Source organism: Bufo gargarizans, chromosome 4 (assembly GCF_014858855.1).
Source record: "Bufo gargarizans isolate SCDJY-AF-19 chromosome 4, ASM1485885v1, whole genome shotgun sequence".
Classification (NCBI taxonomy): domain Eukaryota; kingdom Metazoa; phylum Chordata; class Amphibia; order Anura; family Bufonidae; genus Bufo; species Bufo gargarizans.
Window position 1 is genome coordinate 143,890,049 of NC_058083.1, and position 21,822 is coordinate 143,911,870.

The 21,822-nt window shown below is 41.2% G+C and overlaps 1 protein-coding gene across 1 annotated transcript in view; it reads left to right on the top strand.

Moving 5' to 3' along the window:
- The first annotated feature begins 295 nt into the window (after positions 1 to 295).
- MED12L (mediator complex subunit 12L) overlaps positions 296 to 21,822 on the top strand; it is a 648,568-nt gene continuing 627,041 nt past the window's right edge. The window contains exons 1-2 of the mRNA XM_044291042.1: positions 296 to 394; positions 17,157 to 17,261. Coding sequence (XP_044146977.1) covers positions 296 to 394; positions 17,157 to 17,261 — 204 coding nt within the window. The remainder of the gene's footprint in view (positions 395 to 17,156; positions 17,262 to 21,822) is intronic.

Sequence of the window (21,822 nt, forward strand, 5' to 3'; positions counted from 1 at the left end):
AATCTTCATGGCCTGCATGCCAAAATGACGGTACTTCAAGGACAGAGTAAAAGCTCATACAAGAAATCAGAAAACCTCACATAAGAACAACCAAAAATCTGCAGGATACAGCTAATGTCATAATCCATGACCCTACAATAAGAAAGGACTGGTTGAAAACCTCTTCTCTCTACTTTTGGCCAAACACTTTATCATTGCAGGTGGTAACTTGTATTGTCTTTTCAGATTTAGTAAAGAACTATCCAGTCGACTGGGTGTCTGTTTGTCTTATTCCACCTCATTATCATGAAAGATCATGGCTGCTTTGGGAATTCTTAGCTATGAACAAAGACCTCTGAAAAAACCTCGCCTTGGACCACCTGATGTCTACCCACAGGACCCTAAGCAGAAAGAGGTACATGTTTTTTGTATACTAATGAGATCCTGAGGATTACAATCTTGAATGTGAAAATGTATCATGAATGGCAATGGGTGTAAAAGAAAAGTGGATAGATAGCCATGACCAACAAAGAGCCTCTGCAAAAATTAGAGGTAGAATCTGATTGGATGTCATGGATAACAGATCCGTTTTTTTGCACTCGTTTTTATAAATCTTCCGCATTGTTCTTAAAAATAATCATGCTGCTGTAAGAGTTATTTAGTACAGCTTCAATCAAGTCCCAAACTTCAAGAGGAAATGTCATTCTTGTGAGGATACTTGATATTATAGAACAATATGGAGGAAATGTGCATTTCTTCAGAATTCTCTTGTGATACTATCTGGGTAATAGAAAAATGGTCTTGATATCACAGACAGTATAATGGTCTTTTCACACGGTGTCTGGATCATCCATTTACCATATGCGCTGAGAAAGCTCTGTTAAATGAACCCATAGAATAATGCCACTGAGTGGCATCTGTCCCACATATGCATCCATGTTAAAAAAAGACGTATACTGCATGGTATACATTTTTTACTGGAACTCTTTGCATGGGGTAGTGCAGTCTCCTGCACTTTTTTAGATGCCACTGAATGTAGGCCAAAAGAACACATTTTGGCATCCATTGGTGTTATGGGTTTCTATGGGTCCATTTAACCTCTTTACTATGAGCCACTTTTCACCTTAAATCCCAGGCCTATTTTTGCAAATCTTACATGTGTCACTTTATGAGGTAATAACTTTGAAACACTTTTACTTATCCAGGCCATTCTGAGATTGTTTTCTCGTCATATATTGTATTTATTTATTTATTTATTTAAAAAAATGCAAAAATTTACCAAAAATTTGTGCAAATTAGATAATTTAAATTTCTCTACTTTTATAGTAGATAGTAATAACTCCAAATATAGGTTTTAATTTACATTCCCCATATGTCTACTTCATATTTGGATCATTTTAAAAATGACATTTTATTTTTTGGGGACGTTAGAAGGCTTAGAAGCAAATCTGGGAATTTTGAAGAACATTTCCAAACCCTTTTTCTCGACCAGTTCAGTTATGAAGTCACTTTCTGGGGCTTACATATTAGAAACCACCCATAAATCACCACATTTTAGAAACTACACCCCTCAAGCTATTCAAAACTGATTTTACAAACTTTGTTAACCCTTCAGGTGCCCCACGAGGAGTGAATAAAAATGGGAATGAAATTTAAAAATTTCAATTTTTTTTAGCAGATTTAAAATTTTAATCTATATTTTCTACAACAAGAGTTAACAGCCAAAAAAAAAAAAAAATCTATTATCCTGAATCTGGAGTTTACAGAAACACCCCATGTGTGCTCAAAAACTGATGTATGGGCGCACAGCATGCTTCAGAGTGGAAGGAGCACCATATGGCTTTTGGAGAGCGGATTTAGCTGGAATGGTAATTTGTCCTCACATGGGATTCATGGAATTGGTTGTGAAAATGAAAAATTATATTTTTTTCCAGAAAAAGTTGCTTTACACCCACATTTTCACTTTCACAACTGGTAACAGGACATAATGCACCCCACATTTTGTCCTTTATTTCCCCTGAATACGCTAACACCTCATATGTGCTCAAAATTATGTATGGGCGCACAGCAGGCTTCAGAGTGGAAGGAGCACAATATGGCATTAGGAAAGAGGATTTAGCTGAAATGGTAATTGGGAGCTATGTCGTTTGTGAAGAAACCCTGAGGTGGCCCTACAGTGAAAACCCCCATTCCGGAAACTACACCCCTCAAGGAATATTTCAAGGTGTGTAGTGAGCACTTTGACCCATCAGGCGTTCCACAGAATTAGAAAACCCTTGGCTGAGAAAATGAAAGATTACAATTTTATTCCAGAAAATGTGGGTGTAAAGCCTGATGGGTCAAAGTTTCACTTTCACAAGGGGAAACAGGACAATATGCACCCCAAATTTTGTTCCCCATTTATCCCCGAATAAGGCAACACCCAATATGTGCTCAAAAAATGATAAATGGGCGCACAGCAGCTAAATATGGATTTTGCTGAAATTATTGGCAGACATTTATTTTAGGTGCCATGTCACATTCAATAAATTCCTGAGGTCCCCAGAAAAGAAGAAACCCCAAGAAGTACCCCATTCAGAAAGAGCACCCCCCTATGAACATTAGTGGAAGGAGTACTTTTCAGCAAACCAATGACTCACAGAAGGCAGCAATAGTAGAGAAAGCATTTCAAAGCACACATTTGCAAAAATGAAAAACTACTAGCACACCCCAATTTTTCACTTTCACAAGGGGTTAAAGGAGAAAATGCCCCCCAGTATATGTTCCCCATTTTCTCCCCTTTTTGCAAACACCCCATATGTGCTTGTAGCATGTTGTATTGGCGCACAGCAGGTCTCTAGAGGCAAAGTGCAAAAAATGGTTTCCTGAATAAACAGACATGTATTTTAGGTGCCATGTCGCATTAAATAAACTTCCTGAGGTCCCCAGAAAAGAAAACCCCCAAGAAGTGACCCCATTTCGGAAAGAACACCCACGTATGAACATTTTAAGTGGTGGAAAGAGTACTTTCAGCAAACAAATGACTCACAGAAGGCAGAAATACTAGAGAAAACATTTCAATGCACACATTTGTAAAAATGAAAAATTTGTAGCAGACCCTAATTTTTCACTTTCACAAGGGGTTAAAGGAGAAAATGCCCCCCCAGTATATGTTCCCCATTTTCTCCCCTTTTTGCAAACACCCCATATGTGCTTGTAGCCTGTTGTATTGGCGCACAGCAGGTCTCTAGAGGTAAAGTGCAAAAAATTGTTTTTGCAGGCCTGAATTGGCACACATGTATTTTTGGTGCCATGTCGCATTAAGTACATTTCCTGAGGTCCCCAGAAATAAAAAAACCCAAGAAGTGACCCCATTTCAGAAAGAGCACCCTCATACGAACATTTTAAGTGGTGGAAAGGGTACTGCAAACAGGTGACTCACAGAAGGCAGAAATACTAGAGAAAGCATTTCAAAGCACACATTTGTAAAAATGAAAAATTACTAGCAGACCCCAATTTTTCACTTAAACAAGGGGTTAAACAAGAAAATGCACCCCAGTATATGTTCCCCATTGTATCCTCTTTTTTTTGCAAACAACCCATATGTGCTTGTATCCTGTTGTATTGGTGCATAGCAGGTCTCTAGAGGCAAAGGGCAAAACATGTTTTTTGTAGGCCTGAATTGGCAGACATGTATTTTAGGTGCCATGTTGCATTAAATAAATTTCCTGAGGTCCCCAGAAATGATAAACCCCAAGAAGTGACCCCCTTTCGGAAAGAGCCCCCCTGTACGAACATTTTTAATGGTGGAAAGGGTGCTTTTCAGAAAACAGGTGACTCACAGAAGGCAGAAATACTAGAGAAAGCTTTTCAAAGCACACATTTGTAAAAATAAAAAATTCCTAGCACACCGAAGTTTTTAACTTTCACAAGGGGTCAAAGGAGAAAATGCCCCCCAGTATATGTTCCCCATTTTCTCCCTTTTTTGCAATCACCCCATATGTGCTTGTAGCCTTTTGTATGGGCGCATAGCAGGCAAACTGCAAAATATGAATTTTGCTGACAGGCCTGAATTGGCAGACCTGTATTTTAGGTGCCATGTCGCATTAAACTTCTTTGGGTCCCCAGAAATGATAAACCCCAACATGTGACTCTCTTTCGGAAAGAGCACCCTCGTACGAACATTTTAAGTGGTGGAAAGTACAGCGCTGGGTTGCCCAAGTCGATCCTGAGAATGCGGACCAGCTGGTAAACCTTGTGGAGAGGTATACCACAGCGGAGAAGCTCCTTGCTGGTGCAGAGAAAGTAAAGGCGGCGCCTGGTAACCCCAAAGTCTATGCAGAGCCCAGTAAGAGGTGGTTTAAACCTGGGGGAGAGCGGGAGCAAGTGCCAGTGGGCAAGAACCCCTTAAAACTGGTTTTAGAGCCCAACCCCGCCAGCTGATTTATTGGAGGTGCCAGAACCCGTTGCACATTGCCACGCACTGTCCCTAGACGACTGACCCTATGGAGCGTGATATGGCATGACGGTGCTCCTTGTTTGCACATCTCACCTGCAGTGCCATATCCTACCAGGCAACAGGGCCTCAGATGTGCCAGGTGACTGTCAATGGTAGCCTCCTGACTGCACTACTAGACTCTGGAAGCATGGTAACGCTTCACAGAGAGAATCTTTCCCCTGTGTTGCCAACCCCTCGATAGGTCATGGGGATGTGAAAGACTATCCCGTTGCTCAAGTCACCATAACCACAGAATGTGGGACAGTGTCCCATAAGGTTGGCGTGGTGAAGGACTTAGTGCATGCAATGATAATAGGGCGTGATCTACCATCGTTTTGGGAACTGTGGGGTAAAGTGTCACTTAAGCAGGAAAATGTTACACCTGCTTATGATGTGTCTCCTGTTGATGCAGCTAGAAACCAGGATATGCCCAGTGAACCCACAGAGGTAGATGGGCAGTTTCCGCTTTCTGTTTTGGTAGGAGATGGAGTGTGAGACAGGAGAGTCTGAGCAGACCATACCCGTTGTGGATATTCCGCAAGGTAATTTTGGGATGGCCCAGTTGCAAGACCCCATTTTGAAAGGTGCTCTGGCAAATGTAACTGTTTTAAATGGTGTTCCCCAAGAGCCGGATGCTGATAACAGGTATCCGCATTTTGAAATGCAAAACAATCTCTTATATCGGGTTGCCAAAGCTCACAATGAGGTGATAGAACAGTCGGTGGTTCCGAGCCCTATAGGAAAATGGTGCTAGACATGGCTCATTCTCATATATTGGGGGGTCACTTGGGTACAGACAAACCCGGGAGCAGATATTCCAGAGGTTCTATTGGCCGGGGTGTTAAAAGGAAATAGATGAGAACTGTAAATCCTGCCCTACATGCCAGTTAAAGGCCCCGGTGTCTGATTTTAAAAGTCCATTGGTGCCCCTTCCCATTATTGAGGTACCATTTGAACAGATCGCCATGGACTTAGTGGGACCGGTAGACTAAGCTGCTCGGGGACACCAGTATATTTTAGTAGTACTCGATTATGCTACTTGATACCCAGAGGCAGTGCCTTTAAGAAACTCCTCCGCTAAGTCTATTGCTCGGGACTTGTTTCATATATGCACTAGAGTGGGACTCCCCAAAGAAATCTTGACTGACCAGGGGACCCCATTTATGTCCAGGGTTATGAACAAGCTGTGCAAAATACTGAAGATTAAACAGTTAAAAACTTTAGTATATCATCCACAAACCAATGGCCTTGTAGAAAGGTCTAATAAAACCCTGAAAGCAATGTTGAAAAAGGCCATTGAAAAAGATGGTAAGGATTGGGATTGTTTGTTGCCATATTTGTTGTTCTCAGCCCGGGAAGTTCCTCAAGCTTCTACAGGGTTCTCACCTTTTGAGTTGCTCTATGGTAGACACCCCCGGGGGTTGCTTGATATAGCTAAGGAAACATGGGAGATTGAAGCTACTCTGTATAGAAGTGTAATTGATCATGTGGTACAAATGCAGGAGAGAATTGCTAAGGTGATGCCCATAGTCAAGGAACATCTCCAGAGGGCCCAAGAAGCTCAGAGAAGTGTTTCCAACCGTTCTGCCTAAACTAGAGAGCTCAAGCCAGGGGATCGGGTATTAATTTTGGTACCTACTGTGGAAAGCAAGTTCTTGGCTAAGTGGCAAGGACCTTTCGAGGTGATGGAAAAGTTTGGGGAAGTAAATTACAGAGTACACAAGCTAGGTAAAAGGAAACCAGTGCAGATATATCATGTAAACCTGATGAAGCCTTGGAAAGAACGGGAGTCATTGTCGGTTACGCTCATCTCTCCCACTGTTAATCCTAAGGTTGAGAAAGTGACAATTGCTAATTCCTTATCTTGTTCCCAAAAACAGGAAACTAAAGAGTTGTTGCAACATAAGAAGGATATATTCTCCAGCTCACCAGGTTGCATTAATGTTGTGGAACATGATCATTACTGGCCCCAAGTAAGGGTTAAAGTAAAACCATACTGCATCCCCGAAGCCTGTAGACAGTCGGTCTCAGAGGAGGTTCAGAGGATGTTAACATTGAGAGTAATTGAAAGGTCAAAAAGTGAATGGTCCAGCCCATTTGTATTGGTCCCAAAACCAAATGTAAGTTGGCGCTTCTGCAATGATTTTCGGAAACTTAATGAGGTTTCCAAGATGGACGCCTACTCTATGCCCAGGGAGGATGAACTGGTTGAAAGGTTGGGTCCCGCCAGGTACATAACTACGTTAGACCTTACAAAAGGGTATTGGCAAATACACCCAACCCGGAGAAGTGTGCCATAGGTTTGGCGCAGGCTAAATACTTGGGTTACATTGTGGGAAGAGGCATGATTAAACCCCAAGCCAATAAGGTAGATGCCATATAGAGTTGGCCACGGCCTCTTAAAAAAAAAAAGTGAGGGCTTTCTTAGGTATAGTGGGTAGTGATGAGCGGCATAGGTAATATTTGTTTTTGCGATATTACGGGAATTTTTCGCATAATATTCATAATAAATTAGCGAATTCTAGAATTCGTGATCTCCAGTCATTATTTTCACGATTGCGCAAATCAGCACTAATGATGCACATATTTTTTGCGCAATACATGCAATTTCACATTTAATCAGGTCTGAGTAGATATTACTGATTGGTGCACTAAGTATTGTTGTGACATCACAGCACTGTGTCTGTAGCATGTATGTATGGACAGCAGAGAAACAGTAATTCCTATCACACTACCTAACACCCTGCACTGGAACCAGCTACACTATATCACGATCTAACCTACACTGACTATCTCCCACTAACTATCTGTATTATATAAATATATGAGCAAGCTAACTATCTAATGTAATGACACAGGAAAGCACAGAGCACAGCAATGACACTGCTGTCTGTCTCAGAACTGCAAAATACTGCATACAATGGCTGCTGGAGAGGTTCTTATATAGTAAGAGGTAGGCAACTTTCCTATTGGTTTCTAGGGATGTTGCTAAGCTCAGACAAAGATATTGCAGCCTTCTCATTGGCCCACAAGCAAGAAGGGAGGTTACTGATGAAAAAAAAAAAATCTAGAATATTCGCGATTACTAATATATAGCACTATATTCTACATCTTCGCAAATTCTTGAAGTGCCGATATTCGCAATAAAAATTTGCGATCAGAATATTTGCGATCAACACTAAGGGGTATTACCAGTGATTTGTTCCCAACTTTGCCGGTATTGCAGCCCCTTTGACTGACCTCACAAAAGGGAAAAAGTCGGTTATGGTTTGGTGGTCGCCTGAGGCAGAAAAGGCCTTTGTGGAACAGATATCCGTCTTGTGTAGACAGCCAGTGCTGATAGTGCCAGATTTTTCTAAAGAATTTGTAGAGCGGACAGATGCATCAGAGGTGGGGCTAGGGGCTGTTATGTCCCAAGAAGTTAATGGAGAAGAGCATCCAGTCATGTATTTAAGTAGAAAACTGAACTCCTGTGATAGAAATGACTCAATTGTGGAACGAGAGTGTCTGGCAATAAAATGGGCTCTAGAGTCCCTAAGGTATTACCTGCTGGGCAGAAAGTTCAGACTGGTCTCAGACCATGCGCTAGTGAAGTGGATGAGTCAAAACAAGGGCAATACACTAGGGTAACAAGGTGGTTCCTGGCATTACAGGATTTTGACTATGTGGTAGAACACAGGTCAGGCAAATTGCATATCAATGCAGATGCCCTTTCAAAGAGTCCACTGTATTGTTTCATAAGGTGCCAAGCCCCCCGGCTTTAGGCATAGGGGGGGGGGGGATATGTAGACATTCAATGGGTGAAGTCATAGATGGCAGGTATGTATCACTAAGGCTGCTACTCTCAGTAATATAAATCTCGACGGTAAGTTGTGACCAGTTTGTGGTAGCTGGAGTTTGGGTCCGGGAGAGACCCCTGGACAAAACCACTTTGCAGAGTGGAATCCCTAGCTGAAAACCTACAAGCTGGTGAGAAGTCTGTATCACTGTTTCTTTATTATTTCCATGAACTGTTATTTTGATTACGGAAGCATGCCTGTACGGTTTTGCTGTGTGTGTTCCAATAAACCCTGGGAAAAGAGACTGAATGCTCCCGTTTTCACAAAATGTATACAATAAATGAATAGTGCTCAGACAGAGCCAACACTTCCTGCACTGGACTGGAACAAAAGGATCGTTTTAGATGGGGAAAATAAATTACAATGGAAATTAAAATGTCATCCATTAGAAACAAAAAAGATTAATCTTCAATTGTGTGCACATAGCCTACAGTATATTTTCTGGAGTCGACATTTATCAGTGATGGCGCTGTACGACATAAAATCTCAGCTGTGCTCTAGAATGTCTAATTACAGGGTTTGATGTATAATTGTCATACACTACAAGTGACAAGGGATCTGATTATTTTTTCATCACCTGCTCTCAAATGTCACCACCAATACAACTGAACCTTCTAGGTAGACTTATAGACTTAAAGGGGAAGCCCCCAGGAGGCAACGGGGCCAAGGTAGCTCTCTGGAAACTAACCTATAATTATAAGCTCTTGCGAACCTTCAGATTCCTCAGGTAATATTATGTTTTGTTAATACCATCACCACAGCCAGGTCTCATGAGGGTTTAAGCATCTGTTCTGTAGCTTGTGCGATTTGGTATTCCCTTCTGCTTTGTGAACACTGGTCAGACAAGTCTAACATTTCTCTGCGGGTATGTGGGAGATAAACAACCTCGGTCTCTGTGACAAACCCTGAAATTTTTACTTTGAAAATAAAAATAAAAAAATAGCATAGCCATAGCCAGGAAAAAATGAATACTCAGAACTTGTCACCTACAGTAGTAGGACCAGTATGATTAATGACTTCAAAGTGAATATTTTCTTTGACATAATTAAAGAGGTTTTCCAGTTTGCATCAACATCCTTTAAAATAATTATAGGGGGCAGAGTTTGACAGTGGAGCTAAAAGCACATATCTGAGTAACCCCTGTTGTGGGCCGAGTGGACATCCCAAGATCCCAGAAATTGGGTTCCAGCCAAGGAGAGATGGACAAATTCATTAAAGAAAGCAGGCCCCCCTGCAAAGTTGAGTTAAGGGATCACCTCCTCTGGTCGACCTCTTCTCTGACTGACAGAGACCGTGATAGAGATACTGGAGACCAGCACCTACAAGAGAACTTACCGGTATGCAGACCTTTTAAAAGAGGCATCATGATGGAGGCCCTTGCTTCTTTAAAATGAGATTTGCAAGATATCAAGCGAAATCTCAAGTTGTTTTGGGAATTAGTTGAGGTACTGAGGCAGGTCAGGAAGTCCTAGTAGATTTTAATACTGCAGTTTCTCACAGCCTGGATCTCATATGCAAGCCCATTTGAACCTACTGTATAAAATGATCAAAGACCAGGATAATCGAGGGCAGCGCAACATCCTGCCACTAAATGGCCTTCCAGAAACCATTTTTGCAGACTCTCTCATGGCATCTGTCACTGAGCTTTTCTCTGTGTTGCTGGGTCCTGCAGCGTTTGATGACAACCATGCTCACAGAGCTCTGCGTCCACTGCCTAAACATAAGCCACCTAGAGATGTGGTTTGCCGTTTGGTCAGCTCATAGACCAAGGAGAAGTTGCTTAAAGCCTCCAGGGACAAGCAACCTATTACCTTTGGTGTAGCAACTGTTTCACTGTTCCATGAATTATTGCCTATGACTCTGCAAAGACGCAGGCCCTGAAGCCTCTTCTGAATGTTTTGAGAGACAAATCCCTGTCATATAGCTGGCTGCATCCATTCAGATTGTTGTTCAACACTCCTGGACACAAGTATGTGGTCTGGGCCCCAACTGACCTGTGATTAGTATATGATACCCTAAGCACTTTGGCTCTGGATATTGGAACACAGAGATCCTACAGAATTACCTGCTCTCCTGGTCATTATCGCTTGGACATCTACAAACACTGAAGCTGCAACGTCAGAAGGGGATGTTTGAGGAAGCTGCAGATTGACAGACTTGGAGACCTAGTCTAATGTTCTCCTCCTTTATACTAGCTGGTTATCTTTTCTATGTAATTTGACCGCTATTGGTTATGTTTAGAGATGAGCGAATCGACGTTGATGAAGTGGAATTCGATCTGAATTTCAGGAGAAATTCGATTCGCACTGAATCCGAATTTCCTCACGCCTCGTGGTAAGGAATCAAATTTTTTCCTAAAATGGCAGCTGCACATGTGAGGACAAGGATCAATGAACTCTGCGAACGAGGGATCACCCACAATGCCCAGCATGCAGCCAATCAGCAGCCAGCCCTGTGATGTCTCAGCCATCTCGGATTCAGCCATTTTCCAGTGTACTTAGTGCAGGGAGAGACGTCAGAAGGCTCTAGGGACATTAGTAGAAAAGACTTGAAAACTTTTATTTTGCTGAATAGAAGTTTAGGGAAAGAGCATTAGAAGTGTATGGAAAGGATAGGGAGGAATTATTCTACAGTATTGAAGCAGAATAGGGTTCAGTAGGGGAGTTTACAGCTTGGGTAATCGGAACAATCCTATTACACCTTTCTGCACTGACTGCGGATCCAAATTGCCATTATACAGCTCTGTAATTCCAGCAAACAGTTCTTGTTATTGGGGGGCAAGTACTGATTGATACAGGTATTAACGGATTATTACAAGGAAATAGTTCTGCGTCTTTTTTGCCTTTGTGCAGTGCAGTTATATGTTCTAAAGCATTGGCTTATATTAGTGGGAAAAAATGGCTTATTAGCTGTTGTGTGGTGAAGTGCGAAAATTACAGCCCTTTTGTGTATTAGTGGCAAAAAATATATATATTTGCTGTTCAGCCGTGCAGTTATATGTTCTAAAGCCCTTTTTGGCGTGTATAAGTGGCAAAAAATATATATATTATTTGCCGTTCACGGCCGCAGTTATATGTTCTAAAGCCTTTTGTGGCGTGTATAAGTGGAGAAAAGTAAGGTCCTATTTGCCATTCAGTGGTAAAGTTATATGTTCTAAAGACTTCTTTGGCGTGTATGCAGCGACCAGGTCGCAGGGGCAACACGCGAGGCACAGTGGGCCAATGGGGGTAGTAGTTTTTACTCACGATTAGCAGAGCCTCCCTGGGCCGATGCGCAGTGATGGGGAGGACAGCACTAAATACTCTGGGGCACTCTCTAGTACAGGAATCACCAGCCAGATGGTAGTTGAGGTGCCCTTGATGGTATAGGCGCTTAGGTTGCTTTTGAGGCTGGGACCTCGGTTGATTTGTGACGCCAGCACTGTTAGGTGCAAAGCTTGGTGGTGGAAAAGATGAGGAGTCAGTACAGTTCATTTATATGGCATAAAGATATGACTCAGATATTGGTTTAGCTGTAATCCTTGTAACAGGCTTGGCAATTGTAACTTGAGTTTTCTTTCTTTCTATCTGTCTATACTTTGTCCACACTGTAGCACTCAGGTACTGGATATAATATATGCTTACTGGTCAGTAGCAATCCACAGGGCGGTCTCCCTAATGGCAAGCATCAGTCTTCTGCTCCAGTCTTTGGAAAGGATGTTTACTGAAGAATTACGGTCCATAGAGGCATGCGGTAAAGGATAATTTTGCGCCTTAATCATCTGTTTGTGTCCAGGTACTTTTAGGTTCCTCCTGGTCACTGTTGCTTGTGAAGTCCATTGGCCAATTTAGCTCTAATCTTTACTAGACTTTCTCTATATATTTAGGACGTCGACTCGCTAGTCTGTGCTTTGCTGCTGTGATACTGTTCTCTATACTCCCTTAGCTTGATCAGGGCCAAGAGGCTAAAATAGCAGCTACATTGTAAATTAGGCCTGTTCTGCTCCGCCATTAGCTTAATTCTCAGTACCAACTAACCACCACCAACAACCAATTTTATTAGCAAACCCCAGGCTATATTTATGTATGTATGTGGCAGCACCACCTAGTGGCGAATAAATGTAGTGTTTTGGATCCACTCCTGTTTTGTGGGCTTTAGCAATACTGATGGATTACTGACCAAATGCTGTCCCAGTGAAGGCAGATGCTCCACAAACAGGATCAATTTTTGGGGGTTATTGCCCCTCTAATTTAAAACTATGTCCTTTTGTAGCAGTTTTTCTTCTTTTAAATATTCTCTCCTCTTTTACCTTGTTGATTCCCTTTATGTATTTAAAAGTTTATATCATATCCCCTCTGTCTCGTCTTTCTTCTAAGCTATACATGTTAAGGTCCTTTAGTCTTTCCTGGTAAGTTTTATCCTGCAATCCATGTACTAGTTTAGTAGCTCTTCTCTGAACTCTCTCCAAAGTATCTATATCCTTCTGGAGATATGGTCTCCAGTACTGCGCACAATACTCCAAATGAGGTCTCACTAGTGCTCTGTGCCATTTAATCCATTCTATACAGTATGCCCATCACCGTTTAGTACCTTTAGCTCTTCTCGGTACTGATGTCAAGCAGGCAGTCAATCGTGTTGACTTGGTATTTATGACAACAGGCTTGTGTCTTCCCTCTCAATTTATACAGTAGCTGCCATTATGACTATGTATAGTGACCCCTTTGCCAGAGTGATGGTTAATGGTATCTTTTTCCCTCCTTTTACTATTCGAAATGGTACCCTTTAACTGTTTATCCTGACTGTTTGTTTCAGGCAATCAGGCAGGACGACAGGATTGTAGGTTTGCACCCCCATGGAGTCTATCATCAATTGGCAAGGTTTTCTGATGACTTATTAGTTATTATCACTAATCCTGGCAATTCAAGCAGTATTTGAGCGCTTCAGCACGCTGTCAAACTTCCTGTTCACGTTCACCATCTCACAGGTTCTTAATGTTTTACTAGATTTGCAGGCACAGAAGGTGTTGGATTTATGCAATCCTTTTCAGTGGTCTAATAAATCTATAAAGTTTTGAGGTATCAGTATCACCTCAGACACCTCTAACCTGCCACGCCTCATTAAATCTCTTATAGCCGCCTGGGACATCCACTTTACTTCTTGGTTAGGCAGACACTCGCTGATTAAGACCGTACAATTACCAAAACTTATATGCAGACCCTTCCAATTCCATTCCCTCACTCCCTCTTTACCCAGTTAAGGTCAGTCCTCTCTACCTTTCTCTGGTGTAAATCTAGGCCTAGGCTACCTTATCCTTATATTATTCAATTGAGTAGTCATGATGGACTTGGTGTTCCGGATTTTATACTCTATTACAAGGCAAATCAAGGTGGACATTGCCTGAAATGGCACAGACCGTCTAAAGTCTGCTTAGATATTCAAGCTAAATCTACCATGTCTTTAAATACCTTTAAAGACCCTCTTCCTGTTTCAGTTAAAGGGACAGCCTACTCTTCCTACTACCCCAATCTAGTGACATGCAATAAGTTAAAAGAAATGGAGGGCAAGGCTCTTCCTCATCTTACTGACTTCCCCATCTCCTCTATAATACAGGTTTGAGATGTGCTATAAGATTCGTCTCCTCTTTTCAGATCCACTCTTATGGAGATGAGCAAAAACCTATTACTCCCTTTAAGCCCTTAGTGACTACCAAGTCACCTTTTTATGGGGGCCACTAAGGGGCCTTTGGCTGGGCCGCCGTGAAAAGGCTGCCAGGTCTTAGCACTGCACTGGTCCTCTGTGAAGCAGGGAGTGGGGGCTCTGCTCTTACATGAAAGCCGTGCTCATGCTCTAACAGCCCAGATCGGCAGGAGTGCATGTCCAGGCTGTTTAACCCCCTTAAATAAAATCTCCCCCATATGTTTGGTATCGCCGCGTCCATAACAACCTGCACTGGGTCTCATAGGCAAACAGTCAGTGTAAGGACTTATGCAGACGAATGTTTGGGTCCGCATCTGAGCCGCATTTGTTGCAGCTTGGATGTGGACTCATTCACTTCAGTGGGGCCGCAAAAGATGCGGACATCACTCCATGTCCCTCCCCCCACCAAATAAAATAGAACATGTCCTATTCATGTGCATATCACAGACAAGGATAGGACTTCCAGAACTTCCGTTCCACAAAATGCAGAATGCACATGGCCAATATCCAAGTTTTGTGGAGCCACGATTTGCGAGACGTAAAACATGGTACAGCCATGTCCATAAGCCCTAATAATGACACCATGTATTGTAATGCATTGTAGAGGGGATCAGACACCCATAGTAGGACAAAAATAAAAAGTGAATAAAAGGTGTTTTACAAAAATAAAAAATAAAACTTGCCCCTTTCCCATAATCAAGTAATTTTTAAATTGTAAAAAAAATAAAAAAATAAAATAGACATATTAAGTATCACCATGTCCGTAACGACAGACTGCATAAAAATATCACATGATCTATCCCTACAGGTGAACACCGCAAAAAAACAAAACAAAAACCTGTTGTATGTACCCCAAAATGGTACTAAAGAAAACCTCACCTTATCCAGCAAAAAAAAAAATGAGCCCCCACATTAGACCATAGACAGAAAAATAAAAAATTTTGGCTTTCAGAAAAAAGCGACACAAACATTTTTTTTCCCAAAATGCTTATTGTGTAAAGCTGAACAAAAAAATAAAATAGACATTAGGTATCGCTGCATCCATAACATCCTGTACTATAAAAAAAATCACATAATCTACCCTGTTAGGTGAACACTAAGAAATGAAATAAAACCAGTGCCAGAACAGTACAAATTGTGGTGTGCTTTTTCTCCTGTTACCCTCTGTAAAAATGAAAAAAAGTAAAAAAAAGAAAGAAAGAAAAAATGGGCCTAAATCTGAATTTTCTTGTAAAATATGTAATTTTTCATTTTCACGGCCAAGTGTTTCTAAATTTATGAAACACATGCACAAAATACCCCTTTAAAAATTACTGGGGGGGGGGGGGGGATTGTAATTGGGAGTTTCCATTTTCAGAAGAAAATGGGTTACAAATTGTAGGGTGCCTTTATCCTATTACCCCGTGTTAAAAAAAAATGTCCGGAGCTAAAGAAACATTTTATTGGAAAAATTTTATTTTTCATTTTCACAGCCACATTTTGAATTCTATGAAAAGCCTTTTGGGGTCAAATCACTCACTATACCCGTCAAAAAATTACATGAGGGGAGTAGATTCCAAAATGGGATAACTTATTGGGGGTTTCCACTGTAGGGGTATCTCAGTGCTCAAAAAGCATTCCAAAAATCATATTACACTCCTCTTTTAACCTCTGCCATGTGCCCATACAACAGTTTACAACCACATATAGGGTGATAAATATTGAGGTTTGTTTGGCTGTTAGCGCTTGTTGTGTCAGATGAAAATTGATTAAAATGCAATATCTGCAAAACACCTAAACAGTTTGTAAAATCAGTTTTGAATAATTTTAGGGGTGCAGTTTCCAAAATGGAGTCATTTATAGGTAGTTATGTAAGCCCCTCAAAGTGATTTTTTAACTGAATTGGTTCTTAGTGGGTTTTTGTGTCTGAAAAAAAATTAACATACATTCACAAAATGATGCCAACATAAAGTAGCCATATGGCGAATGATAACTAATAACCATTTAAAAGCTGAGAAATAAAAATTTTGAAAATTGCAAATGTTTCCAAATTTCCCATAAATTTTGTATTTAAGAAAAATTATATAAGGTAAAACATATTGACTCAAATTTACCACTAACATATGTGCGATGTGTCAGGAGAAAACAGTCTGGCTTGTAGAAAAAAGTGTTATTACCACATAAAGTGACATGTCACATTTCCCCAAAAAAGGCCTGGTCCTTCTGGTGAAAAATGGCTTGGTCCTGAAGTAGTTAAGGGTGCTTCTACTCTATCTTATTGGGCATTTATTTATTTTTGCCTGTAAAAAACGCTTTAAAATAAATGAATTTTTTCAGTTGTTTTATTGGCACACAATGTTTCGCTTACATTCTTTGAGACTTTTTTTTTCCCTCCATAAAAATGACACCAGAGTGGTCCATCAGTGGCTTACTCCTCTCTCCCCATTGACAATTCAGCTGACAGCTATTGAAGGAGTAAGGGTACCTTAAAGGGGTTGGGTGAGATCATGAAAATGGAATGGTTTAAAATAATAAAAACTGATGTAATACTTTCTCTACCACCGTTCTTTTATTTTTATTTTATTTTAGACCATTCATGGGCTTGTCCAAAATTTGGTTTCATCTCAGACAACTTCTTTCAGACTGGTGTTTTTATTCCAGATATTATAAATGATGGCAGCATAGTGCCCCCTAATAAACAGTGGCAGATTCAGGCTACTTTCACACTGACATTTTGGCTTTCCGTTTCTGAGATCCATTCAAGGCTCTCACAAGTGGTCCAAAACGGATCAGTTTGCATTCTAATGCATTCTGAATAGAAAAGGATCCGGTCAGAATGCATCAGTTTGCCTCCGTTCCGTCTCCATTCCGCTTTGGAGGCGGACACCAAAACGCTGCTTGCGGCCTTTGTGTCCGTCTGATGAAACTGAGCCAAACGGATTGACTTTCAATGGTGTTCAAGACGGATACGTCTTGGCTATGTTAAAGATAATACAAATGGATCCGTTCTGAACGGATGCAGACGGTTGTATTATCTGAACGGATCCGTCCATGACACGCACAAAACGTGAGTGTGAAAGTAGCCTTAAATGTATAAATGAATTGAATCATTCCCCATAAAACTCTGTATCAATCTGCTCTGCTCCTCTTGCTCCATAACCTTCCACCACTTTTTGTAGTGACAAGTCTTCTTCAACTTATTACAGGATGAACTAACTGCAGTGAATGTGAAACAAGGCTTCAGTAACCAGCCGGCCTTTTCTGGAGACGAGTATGGATCGGCCAGGAACATTGTCATTAACCCATCTAAGGTAATAACCTTCCATGCTGTTATTCTTTCTGTGCCATACTTAGAAACAATTGTCTAGCTCAAGAATCAGTAACCTCAGGCACTCCCAGAATCCTCCTTTCAATTGTGTGTGAGAACAGCCAAGTAAGTTTGCATGCTGGGAGTTGTAGTTTCACAGCAGCTGGAGTGCCAGAGGTTGTTGATCCCTGCTCTAGCTAGTGCTGGTCTTGTGCAATCTGTGCATTTCCTGCTTGCCAGCACAAGAGGGCGCCATCACCTTCCCAAGTGATCATTTTGCAACAGTGTGGCTACTAATATTCCATGCAATAAATAGCAGATATGAATTTGTGCCATTTTTATGCTACTTTTATATGAGCATTACTTCACTAAGGAAAAAAAGAATAAAATGGACAGGGAAAATAAAAAATGTAAATCAGTTATAAGAAATACCTTCCACTGCAAGCTCTGCCCAGCAACCAACCATTGTCATTGACTGACTAAACAACTGATGTAACTGCTGAGGGCACGTGACATTTTTGCAACTCTTCCCCAACATACGAAACACACAAAAAAAAGAATAAAACATACAGGGGGTGAGTGGATAGGATGATAGGGGCCTCTGTGGCTGGGGATATCTATGCCAGCTTTGAGATATTGAAGATTTCAGAGTCAGGCACAATTTAGGATTGGAGATGCACCAAAAGTATAACAAGGGCGAGGCAAGCATATCTGTCTAATTTGGGCACATCTTGAACAAGCTAACCTGATTAAAAATACTAGTGTATAATTTGCCAGTGTATGATGTGTCTTAGTAAAGAAGATGCGTAGTGCCTCACAGCTAGCTATGTAATTCATAATTTAGGAAATTAATGACTCTATTTTTCACCTTATAAAACACACCTAACCATCAAATGCACCTAGGTTTTAGGAAAATAAGAAAAAAAAAATATTTTTCATCGGACCTCAGCTCCAAGCCCCAATCAGATCCCCAATGTTAATCAGACCTCGATCAGACCCCATTTTAATAAGACCCCCAATCAGACCCGATGTTAATAAGACCCCAAATCAGACCCCCATGTTAATAAAACCCCTCTTTAGATCAGACCCCCAATGTTAGGACCCCTATTCAGACCTCAGATCAGACCGGCATGTTAATAAGACCCCTACTCAGACACTCAAATATCCAATGGTAAGAACCCATTCAGACTTTAGATCAGATGGGTATGTTAAAAAGGCCCCTTTTAAAGGGAACCTGTCATCAACTTTATGCTGCCCATACTAAAGGCAGCATAAAGTAGAGACGGGTGAGTTGATTTCAGCTTTCGGTCATTTATAAGTTAAAAGTAAATGGTTTCCGAGAACCAACATCACAGTCATTGCAGACTGGGCCTGGAAAAGAGTCACAGCCTCCTGAGAAGAGTCCTGGTTATTCCTAATCTCCTGCTGTCCTGCCCACCTGCTGATGGCTGACAGGCTTCTACCTAGTTTTCTCCCTTTCTCTTTATGAGAGAACTGCCAATCATCAGCAGATGGGCGGAGAGCAGGAGATTATGAATTACCAGGACTCTTCTCAGGTAGATTTGACTCTTTCCAAGGTCTGGGCTGCAATGATTATGATGCTGGTTCTCAGCAACCACTTACTTTTAGCTGATGAGTGACACACCACTGAAATCAGCATTTCTGCCACTATTTTATACTGCGCTCAGTACGGTCAGCATAAAGTGGATGACAGGTTCCCTTTAAGACAATCAGATCAGACCCCCAATGTTAAGACCCCCATTCAGACCTCAGATCAGACAAAAAAAAAATAAAGCAACTTACTTCATGCTCCGGATGCTCTATTCCAGCTTTTCCTGCGGCATGCTGTGATCTGACACTGTACAGCATGAGGTCACAGAGCGCCGACATCCTCGTGTTGTGCATGAGTCACAGCACAGGGTGGAGCCAACAGAAGACCAGGAAGCAGAGATCGGTGAACACTGCATTCACCGCTTCACGGTCCTCCTGTACTAATAAGCGCTTCCATAAATGGGGAAAAAAGTTCATCTTATAGGGCAAACAAAATGGTGTACTGTTACTGCACAAAAGTTAAAGGGGTTTTCCCACAAATTAACATTTAAGTCTAAATATATATATATATCTCAGAGAAAAATGGCGGGACTGGCAAAAAGTGAAAGGTTGGGTGCACGTTCTTACCCCAATAAATAGTCCAGAAATTGAACGGCACTCCAGTAGGTCATGAACAAATAACTCCTTTATTCACCCATGCGGTACCACATGGGTGAATATAGGAGTTATTTGTTTATGACCTACTGGAGTGCCGTTCACTTTCTGGACTATAATCATATAACGTATGTATGTTGCACGATCACTCAAAAACACAACCATCGATTTCACTTGCTAGGACGTACCGTTCTTAAGATTATTCCCAAAAAATGACCTGTATTAGTCAATACAAGCCTGCGAGTCTTTCTCTTCATATCCCAACTGCCATACACATGGTCACATGTCCTTTATCAGCCAATAGAAACTCGCAGGCCCTTAGTCTCCACATACACACAGTTTTACTCCAGGTTTCCATAACAGCCCAGCCATTTTTCTTCACTGCTGCAGGTCAGCTTTAAAGGGGCAGGGTGCTGTCAGTGACACTGTTCTAGTGGATACTGTCTATATATTTTAATGACACACACAAACATTACATGAAATAGATGAAATATACATATAATATGCAAAGCCGGGTCCTTCTGCTAGTTACACATAAAAATGTTTTGATCGGAATCATTTACTAAAAAAGCTCTTGTGTCTAGGTATTGCTTTCACACACCTCCTTATGTTCCTTTGACTCCTTCATAGAATGCCCATATACCGGGGGGCAGACTAAAGGGGTTCTCCAAGACTTTTATCCTCTAGGTAGGTCATCAGTATCTGATCAGCGGAGGTCCGAAACCCAAGACCCACGCTGATTAGCTGTTTGAGAAGGTAGCGTGCTCGTTCACAGCTTTGCCTAAGCCATGCGATGATGTCACATTCACAAAATGATGCTAATATAAAGTAGACATATGGCGAATATATACTAATAACTATTTTATGAGGTATCACTGTCTTAAGAGCGGAGAAATGTAAATTTTGAAAATTGAAACTGTTTCCTAATTAAATAACAATAAATGTAGGATTTAAAAATAAAATAAACGTAAAACATTGATTACATTTAAATCATAAAGTACGATGTGTCACAAGAAAGCAGTCTCAGAATGGCTTGGAGAAGTAAAAGTGTTCCAAAGTTACTGCGACATAAAGTGACACGTCACCTTTGCAAAAAAATTGCTTGGACCTTCTGGTGAAAAATGGCTTGGTCCTCAAGGGTGTGTCTACTCTTGATCTTCTTGAGCATTTATTTATTTTTTTGCTTGTAAAAAATGCCTCAAAATGAATGCATTTTGAGACCTTTTTTCCCCATAAAAATGTCTATGGGAAAATGCAACACCAAGAGCATGCTGTAATTTGAAAAAAAAAATGAAAACTGTCTTGTGCTCACAAAAATATTGTTCTCTTTCTGGAGAAAGCACTGTGAGTAATTTATTTCAATCTAAACAAATAAAATCACATTGGGGCCATAAATTGTAATGAATAGTCAGGCCTACTATGACACTACTATCCTGCCTATGGTTGCTGCTTAAAAACGCTTGTTCTGATTTCTGCATCTCTACAATTCAGTTTATTGTCAACTAGTTGGAGGGCATTCCTTATTTTTCTATTATTCTGAGGGTCCATTAACACGTCCATATGTGCGTTCCACATTTTGCGGACCGCATATCCCTGGCACTCTCATAGAAAATGCCTTTTCTTGTCCGCAATTGCAGACAAGAATAGGACATGTTCTATTTTTTTTTTGCGGAATGGAAGTGCCAATCCGAAAGTGCAGATGCGGACAGCACATTTCTGGCCCCATTGAAAATGAATGGGTCCGCACCTGTTCTGCAAAATTGCGGAACGGATGCGGATCCATTTTGCGGACGTGTGAATGGACCCTTATACTTTATATATTGGCCTGGCCTTACTAAGACCGGCGATTTTATGCCAGGTATTTACTAATGGCCCTCATACACAGCAGGCTATTGTCGGCCAAACCCTCCATTTCCAGTAGGATGTGCTGACAATCTAATATGTTTGAGGTGCTCCCCACACTCCCACAAAGATAATGTCAGAGAAGAAAATGATTGGAGTCAGCTGTTTGAGAAGGTATCGTGCTCGTTCACAGCTTTGCCATTTAATCGGTCACATGGCCTAAGGACAGCTCAACCATATTGAAGTGAATGGGGCTAAGCTGCAGTACCAAGCACAGACACTATACAGAAGGCAGCAACGGCAAGCTCCGGTGCCTTCTCAAACAGCTGATTGGCTGGGGTCCCAGGTTTCGGACCCCCACTGATCAGATACTGATGACCCATTAAGAGGATAGGTCATCATTTTAAAAGAAATACCTTTAACTAATGTTGTTGTGTCAGTAATCCAGTGTTAGTTGCCCCTTACTTTTGGAGCAAATCAATCTTAGGTTAATTTATTATTGATTTGTGCCAAAAAGA